This window comes from Rhodamnia argentea, chromosome 8, assembly GCF_020921035.1.
Source record: "Rhodamnia argentea isolate NSW1041297 chromosome 8, ASM2092103v1, whole genome shotgun sequence".
Taxonomy (NCBI): domain Eukaryota; kingdom Viridiplantae; phylum Streptophyta; class Magnoliopsida; order Myrtales; family Myrtaceae; genus Rhodamnia; species Rhodamnia argentea.
Genome location: NC_063157.1, coordinates 10,836,364 through 10,844,742, shown reverse-complemented (window position 1 = coordinate 10,844,742; position 8,379 = coordinate 10,836,364). Strand labels below are relative to the sequence as shown.

The window sequence follows — 8,379 nt, the reverse complement described above, 5'->3', positions numbered from 1 at the left end:
CTAATGGAAAGTCAAATGTCCCCGAGATGCAAATTTAAGACACTCATTCCTAATGATCTGTGCAGGGTCTACTGATTTTCTTTAACCCAATGGTCACAGCTTCTAATCATCAATGAAATAAACATAGCGACATAGAAATAATGTCTAGGATTTGTGATAAACAAAGTGAACAGCACACTCGGATAAACTTCTGGCAATGCGTGATCCCTATGGGGCAAAGAAAATTGTACATACATGTCTCAATTGGTGTGTGTAAGCATTCAAAAGCAGAAGAAAGTAGAGATAATCATTACTATGAATTCACATCTGTACGGAGTTATAAAATGCAACAAACCACATCTAACAGCACCAGATACAGATCAAGCTCCCAAACCTCATTTAAACATATACAAGTACATGCATAGCCATTAATCTCATTGCTGCCTCTGTATATATCATGAAAACAGAAGGGAAAGTGGCTCATCGCACCATAAAAGCCCCCCAGCAACATTACACGAGGAGATGCATCCAAAGTGGTTCTTCAATCCAAGATTTTACTGGCTCTCTGGTGGTGATGGGAATGCCGACCAGTAGAATATGCTGAGATGGCTGAACCAGTCACCCCGATAGTATGTTTTGCAAGGTCCACACTTTTCTTAGTTGCCAACCAGACAGTCCAAAGAAAACCTATCCAACCTGTGCCATGATGGAATTCACATCTCAGGTGTTTATAAACACAACATAAATCCATATGAGAATGTGCTCATGAATTTCAAAGCCAAAAACTTAAGTAGTGAAGCTAGTAACGAGTTCATAGATGGCAGATGCACGAAAGGTTCTGGGCAAGTAATAACCTCCGTATGCATCATCTGCTCCAGCACTATTGAGTATGCGGATCTAACTGAAGCTAAACTTGAATGAATAGAAATATAGGCACAATTTCTAGTATTGATTTGATAGTCAGGAAAGACAAACAATGTTGCAACAGTTACCAAAAGGAAAATACCCCACTACCTCCTTTCTTCAGTTGTCTAGACCTCCACAATGATCCTAATGCCAATTGGAGGCCTTTGGCAGCGGAATTGAAGTACTTGTGAAGAAGACAACTAGAAAAATAGAAGGAAACTTGAAGAGCAATCTTGGGAGACTAGGATAGTATTAGCCAATGGCAGAGCTAGTTCGTTTTTTATTGTTAGCAGGTGCAAGCGCAACAAAGTAGGATTTGCAAACCTCATGAAATGTGAATCCCATTTTTTGGTTTTCTGAAAAAATTTTGGATCCGTTAATTTGAAATATTTTATATTGAATATTCATAATTCATTCCAATAACAATTGTTCAGTCTATCTGATAGAGGGAATTTTTTTTTTTTATGATTTTCTATAAGTATTCTATCATTTCAAATAAAAGAATCTACAAAAGATTAAAACAAAGAAATAAGTATATTATAATTGAAGGTGAGAAATAAATGGTAGTGTAACTTGTGGATGTGACCAAATAGATAAACTGAAGTATGACTTCTTAACAAGGAGCAGCACAAGATATGTTTACCTGTAGCTACAACAACAGCTAGAACTGCAGAGCATGTTGCTGTAGAAATAACAAAAAAGGCGACAGCCAGAGCACCAACATATATAGCTGTCACACAGGCAAGAAAAAGAGCCAATACACTCCCTACTGCAGCCATAGACATCAGAAGAGAAATGACAATTGCGTTGATCGTGGCCGCAAGGAAAAAGAGCATGAACACAAGAAGTCCCGTCAAAGCAAGAAAAGCAATTGTTCCAATCTGCCAAGAATCAGAACAGTCAAAACAAACATTTAGGAAGTACTCAGAGAGCATCAATTATGGCACTTCTTAAAGTGACCCAATTCAGGCCAGACAATGCTCAAAAAACTAAAGGTTCTCCATTTTGCTTATCAAACAGAACATATGATACTGACTTATACAGCTGCAACTCAAAAAGTAGAGCAGTAAAAACAACCAGCAGATACTTTTCCTACCATGTGGACCTGCTCATGCTTATCAAGATCTTAATCCGACCACCAGATAGATAGTCTGTCACAATTTTTGGCACTTTTAAATGGCAAATGACCATAATGGCCGATCCATTTCACTAAGGTATGTACCTAACTAGAAATCAACATAAAATTCAGTAGCAATGAAAACAAATGCAGAATTACCTAGCTGGGAAATTCACATTTTAACTAGCTGATAGTAATTGTGGTTTTGACAATTGAGTATTAGTACATGCTAAAGAAATTTGCAGATTACCTGAAAAAGAATGTACAGAGTGGAGCAGTTTTATTAATACATCATAAAGTAAACAACCTTTAGAAAGGCTTGGAAATGAACTGTACTCCAACAACAGAGAGTAAACTTAACACACCTCCCAGGAACTGCATGTCCTACCTCTGTTCCTCTCTTCCGACAATAACCCACATTATACCATTATAGGGGAAACATGAATATGCTACATTGATCAAGTTACATTGTGCTCCAGTTCAACATGGAGTCTCCATAAGATCCTTACATTCAAGGCACTTAAAGATTTATAGCCACATTACTTGGATTTCGTTCCCTGTCTCTGCTGACTTTTTCCCCTATAGTTAAGACCAATCTGAAGCCTCTTGGTGTCCATTTGCGCAGATCAAATATCAAAACTCTCACAAGCGTAAGTTGTTCAATCCATGTGAGTTAAAAAAGTGGTTATTGTGTTTACATAACTTGTTACCAGGAATCAAACATAGATCTAATTTACTCATATATTTGGACGGTCAGACATTGCCGCCATCTCTATTTATATCTTTGCAAAGGTCAGGTGATTTATTCTGCGATAAACTGGTACTTTTGTGATTGCCCAACTTTTGTGCCAGGTACTTACATAGCCTACAGTGGGTGCTAATGCGACTTCTTTAACTTTCTGCCAAAGCAAATTAAGGGAAGCAAGCATGGTTGATGGAACAGTTTGAAGGCTTTCATGCCATGGAACCATAAATCATTGCTTCTAGTGTCAAAGCTTTGGTGTGCATCTATATACAATGAGAAATCGACATCTCATAGTTAATAAAAAACATAAAGAAAAAATTAAATTCAACGTCACCTGGCACTCGCCACCCTAAACACCTCCCATTCTCTTGCTCTTTTCTTTTTCACTTTCTTACCGTTGAAACATATTTGAGCATGGAGGCCCTACCCTTAGCACAACCATCATACCTGCCCTATGGGAATTTCGATTTCGGTCCAGGATACCTGACTGCTTAAGAGTAGATCGTATTACCATTCCACAGTTCTGATATTACATTTCAAAACGCCAGAATCTTGCACCGACCTTACTGCCCTACTCTATTTCCAAAACTGTGCCGCTTATCACAACTGGTTTCCAGATACTACTCCAGCTAACTTCAGTAAGACCAACTCTGTAAGGACTAAGGAGTGGCATTCAAGGCGCAAACTCGATAGAAACCATCCCGATCATACTTCGGAACCAAAAAAGCAACTCCAGAACCAACCTCGAGTAATCAACCCACAAATCAAGCACGAAAGAATCAAAGCCTCAGCAACTCACAGAGACGACGAGCAGCGCGCGGAGAGGAGAACCCCGGCGAGTCCAGTGGAGGATGTGGCGCCCGGTCTGCCAAGAAGCTTCCCGTAGGACGGGCCAGTCGTCGGCGAGGGAGATCTTGATCCGCCGCGCGAGCCGCTCGCCCGAAGCTCTGCTGGTGAAATCGGGAAACAGGACGGTGGATATCATGCGATAGAGGACGGCGTGGAGAGCCGGAGGCGGAGGTGGAGGCGGAGCCCGACCGTCGCGGCGACGCTCGAACTCGACCTCGACCTCGACCTTGTCCGCCGCCTCCCCGTGGACGCCGTTGGAGCGTTCGCTCTCGCCGGCTGACTCCGCCATTGCTTGCGCGGGTCGCTACTGCTCCGGGAGCGAGGACGGAGGCCTGTTGGCTGCGATGGAAGGTGCGGAAGGAAATCTCCGCGAGACCGACTTGCGGGAATCGAGCTCGAGTCGGGATTCCTGAAAGCTGTGCTCCGACTTGTAGGTTGGAATTGAATCCTGGTGGGGCCCGGAGAAGTTGCCCAACCCCCGCAACAGCGCCATGGCCAAGATGAACCCGGGCACGTGAGGTTCCTATCAGGTGGGCCTCATCTAATCTGCTAATGGGCTAATATGCGCGGGACCCACCCACCCCAGTGGAACAAGAAAATGGAAATTTCCCAAAGGGCTAAAAACAAAATAAAAATAAATTCCTTCCGAATTATTTACCTTAGTACTGCCCTTTACCTCCTATTTATCAATTATCAATTCAAAACTTTTTTTTTTTTAATTCAGTACAGTCTTCGGTTTTCTAAAAAACCAACTCCGTATAATTGTTTCCTTAAACAGCGTTACGGGAGATCGTTTCTCAAGATTAGGAAAATGGTTAGCGTCGCGCAAATAACAAACTCCAACAAAGCGAGATGAATTAGAGAGGACGTCAGAGCTGAGAGAAGGCAAATTTTCAGGTAGATCTAGATGCTAGTGACGTGTGAGAAATGCCGGCTTGAGAGTTTTCTCAAGGTTGTTGAAATAGAAATCGTTGTCTATTTTCATTAAGGCATTTATATACCCAAGAGTGCTTATCGAAAGATTTACTTATAAAAAAGAAATACATATAATGTAAAACTTTTCTACTTCTAGAATTACGATTCCATGACTTTCGAAATTGATAGCCCTATTTTTGGTTGATACACTTGCTCGAGTGGGATAGAGACCGCGAATCTCCAACTTGTCTCGTGAAAATTCAAAACATATGGTAGGAAGAGCTTTGGTGAGAGCACTAGCCAATTGGTCAGCCGTGGAGATCAACTACAAATTGAGTTGTTGTTTGACAACACAATCACGGATAAAGTGGAAGTCAATTTCAAGATCATGGAAAATCGGGTTTGTAGATAGATAGGTGCCATCACTATTATCGCACCAAAGGATGGGAGGACCTTGAAGAGGGAACCCAAGTTCTTGAAAGAGTGACTTGAGCCGGATGAGTTCAGCTGGTGCATCGACAAGGGCTTTATAGTCGAATTATGCGAAAGAGCGCACTACGCTTTGTTGCTTTTTGCATCTCCGCAAGCGAGCATCCTTGCACCCGAAAAGAAGCAAACCAAATGACCTTATATGTTTGAGATAGCGAAGATGCGTTTCACCATTTACCACTGGTCTTCAATCGATACATGCATGAATTAACAGGTTTTATTAACGGCAAAACAGATATTTGGTATTGTCAATGTCATATATTTGAGAGCACCAACTACACACCGATCTAGAGTAGCATCAGACATCATAACACCCCCTTTCTCAAATGGATTTGTAGTTGTGGCCATAGGAGTTTGGATGATACTTAGACATCCTACCCCAATGAAGAAGATCACAAATACAATGTCCTTGAGAGAGAAGTAGCCTTCAGAGTCAAGGATAGCCTCTCTACCAAGTAAGAAGTGCAGTGAGCCGAGATCTTTAATGGAGAACTCTAAGACAATTTCTTTAAGATTACTGATGCATTACTTGTAGTCAGAATGTCATCATCATAGATAAAAGAAAAACTAAATGACATCATTGCCTATTCGATAGACAAAAAAATGAGGGATTTGTTTGTGGCACCAAGAATCCTAGATAAAGCAAGGTGGAAATTATTGAAATTAGGCTCTCAAAGTTTGCTTGAGACCGTATAAAGAACAATACGACTTGCAATACTCAAACCCAGGGGGCTGCTCCATGTTCACTTCTTCATAAAAGAATTCCATGTAAGAAGGCATTATGTGCATTCAGTTGTTGCTCTTGCCACCCTTGAGAGACATCAAGGGATAAAATGGAGTGAATAGTGGTGAAAAATTAGACTAAAGGTTTTTGTATAATTCAAGCCTTGTTGTTAATAAAAACCCTTAGCAACCAGGCAAGCTTTATAGCGCTCAAGACAGCCATCCACTTTGCACTTAACTCTGTAAACCCACTTACACCCAACGAAATTCATGGAGGAAGTGCTTCATGGAGGAAGTGCAAAGGACCAAAGTCCATGGGCTATTTTTTAACAAGGCGTTAAATTCATTGTTCATGGCTATACACCACTCAAGAGGCTGATAAGGAGGTGGAATGATAAAAATTGTGGAGGGGCCTAACCGGGCAACTCTTGGTAGATCTAGATGCTGGTGATAGTGAGGAATGCGAGTTGGAGAGTTTTTTCAAGGTTTTTTTTTTTTTTTTGGTTGGAAGTTTTTTCAAGGTTAAGAAAGGGTTAATGTTGTGCACTGATAAACTCAAAATCGAGATGAATCAAAGAGGACGCGAGAGGTGGAGTTGGCAATTTTTAGTCAATCTAAATGCTAGTGATAGGTGAGGAATGCCGGTTAGAGTGTTTTCTCGAGGTTAAGAAACGGTTAGCGTCACACAGCAACAAATCGCAAATTGAGATGAATTAGAGAGGACATGAGAGGTGGAGTTGGCAATTTTTAGTAGATCTAGATGTTAGTGACAAGTGAATGCTGGTTGGAGATTTTTTTCAAGGTTAAGAAATGGGTAGTGTGGCGCAACAATATACCCCAAAGCGGGATGAATTGTTGAGAATAACAATATAACCTAGAAGGGGATGGATAAGTTATTTAAAAACTTTTACGGTTTATGCGGAAATAAACAAGTGAAAAGTAAAGATTAGGTTAAAGCGGATGTTTCGCAAGACGATATTTGATTGTGTGCAAAGACGTGAAAAAAAAAAAAGGTAAGAGAGAAGGTTTATAGTGGTTCAACTTATTGACAAAGCTTACATCCACTCCACGTATCTAACAGCCACGGCTTGAGCTATAATTCACGTCTAAATTGCTTTACAATATACAAACAATACGTGTTGATCCTTCAGATGATAGATCATACTTGACTTTAAGTAATCACTTGCTTCCGTTTCTTTTCTCGCCATTAAATTTTATAAGTTAGTTTCACTTTCTCTATTTGATGCCTGCCCTATATCCATAACTATTTGTTTTCTTTTGCTTATGCCTACCCTATATATTATAACTACTTGCTTTCTTTTGCTTTCTCCATTTGATGCCTACCCAATTTACATAACTACTCTTTTTCTTTCCGTTCATAGTTACCTAGCTTGAAGCGCATGTCTATAACCCTAATACTTACTTATTGACTCTATTAGAATTTATAACCAACTTATTGGATTATTTAAGACACGACTCAACTATAATTGCCTACCGCATCTTCCTACTCGGCAGCACGCCACCTAACTTACATTGCCCTTGATCGCTACGGCCTTAGATTGAGGTTGCCAATACGGGGACCCCAGCTCGAGATCGTCAGGGACCACGACAAGTTATCGCGGCCATCCTAATCTGTGTGCCCAAGAGAGATCGAACCCTTTTCCCATGAATTCCAATAATGTTAAGAGGACAACGGCAACTAAAGATCAGGCGCAATATTAGGTGCGTTTAGATTGATGTACAAAGAAATCGTTGTTAGGCTCCATTTATTTTGGAGCTAGTTAAAAAGGAATACCGCATCGAACGATAACTTACCACTATCCAGTGGTCTCATCTCAAGACAAGTCACGAGGCAAAAGGACCGGTTAGGTAAAGACTTTTTCATACACGAAACCCAAGAAAGGAGAAACGAGAGAAAAGCCCAGGAAAACACGAAGGAAATCTACAAAGCGAAGCCCTTGAGGTACTCCGGGTCGCGCTTGGCCCGCTCCTGGAACTTCTTGAACCACCGGTCCAGTATGTCCGTCGGCACCACCAGCTTGCTCCCGTCCAGGCCGCAGAACGACTGCATGAAGTTGAACAGGTTCTCCCCGACCCTCATCGCCATCCGCTCGATCCTCCTCTCCGCCGCCACGTCCAGCGACGCCAGCGCCCCCACGTCCTCCACCGACACCCCGATCTTCGCCGACAGCGGCGCCGCGTCCGGCGACGTCAGCTGCAGCGGCTGCCCCGCCCCCGCGTCCCCCGGCTCCGGCCACGGGAGGGGGAGGACGGCGGAGGGGCGGGACAGGGTCACGGCGCCGCAGTAGACGAAGGGGGACCCGGGGGACTGGACGTAGACGGCGAGGGCCTTGTTGGGCGGGAGGGTGAAGCCGTTGAGGAGGAAGATGCACATCTCTCGGACCTGGTCGTAGGCTTCGCCTGCGCGGGGGGAAAAAGAAGAGGGGTTTTGCGGAATCAGATCAGGGGTCGGGGCGAGGGACGAAAAAAATTGGAGAGGGAATCGGCGGGGGGAGCTTACCGACGAAGGTGTTCATGTCGAGGACCCAGTGGAAGGTGTCGATTTGGGCGAAGGTGGAGATGTCGATCGGGAAGCTCCGGTTGGGGAACACGACCCCGAACATCCTCGGGCGACGACGAGATTGACGATTGCTGC

The 8,379-nt window shown here is 42.9% G+C and overlaps 2 protein-coding genes across 2 annotated transcripts; both read right to left on the bottom strand.

The window, feature by feature from the left end:
• Nucleotides 1–265: 265 nt before the first annotated feature.
• Nucleotides 266–4,018, bottom strand: LOC115745405. Its single transcript, XM_030680930.2, has 3 exons — nt 3,547–4,018; nt 1,529–1,766; nt 266–675 (listed from the first exon to the last, which is right to left on the bottom strand). Exons 1-3 carry the CDS (start codon nt 3,883–3,885, stop codon nt 521–523), a joined length of 732 nt encoding a protein of 243 aa, XP_030536790.1. The 5' UTR covers nt 3,886–4,018; the 3' UTR covers nt 266–520.
• Nucleotides 4,019–7,568: 3,550 nt separating this feature from the next.
• Nucleotides 7,569–8,379, bottom strand: LOC115745406 (protein Hikeshi). Its single transcript, XM_030680932.2, has 2 exons — nt 8,245–8,379; nt 7,569–8,144 (listed from the first exon to the last, which is right to left on the bottom strand). Exons 1-2 carry the CDS (start codon nt 8,345–8,347, stop codon nt 7,666–7,668), a joined length of 582 nt encoding a protein of 193 aa, XP_030536792.1. The 5' UTR covers nt 8,348–8,379; the 3' UTR covers nt 7,569–7,665.

What these genes read in the sequence shown, in the direction of transcription:
- LOC115745405 (XM_030680930.2), bottom strand. Translation starts at nt 3,885, where the DNA reads ATGGCGGAGTCAGCCGGCGAGAGCGAACGCTCCAACGGCGTCCACGGG. An exon ending in GCGCGCTGCTCGTCGTCTCT is followed by an intron (nt 1,767 to 3,546) that starts GTGAGTTGCTGA and finishes GATTCTTGGCAG; the next exon opens with ATTGGAACAATTGCTTTTCT. An exon ending in AGCTGTTGTTGTAGCTACAG is followed by an intron (nt 676 to 1,528) that starts GTAAACATATCT and finishes ATCATGGCACAG; the next exon opens with GTTGGATAGGTTTTCTTTGG.
- LOC115745406 (XM_030680932.2), bottom strand. Translation starts at nt 8,347, where the DNA reads ATGTTCGGGGTCGTGTTCCCCAACCGGAGCTTCCCGATCGACATCTCC. An exon ending in CGACATGAACACCTTCGTCG is followed by an intron (nt 8,145 to 8,244) that starts GTAAGCTCCCCC and finishes CCCCCCGCGCAG; the next exon opens with GCGAAGCCTACGACCAGGTC.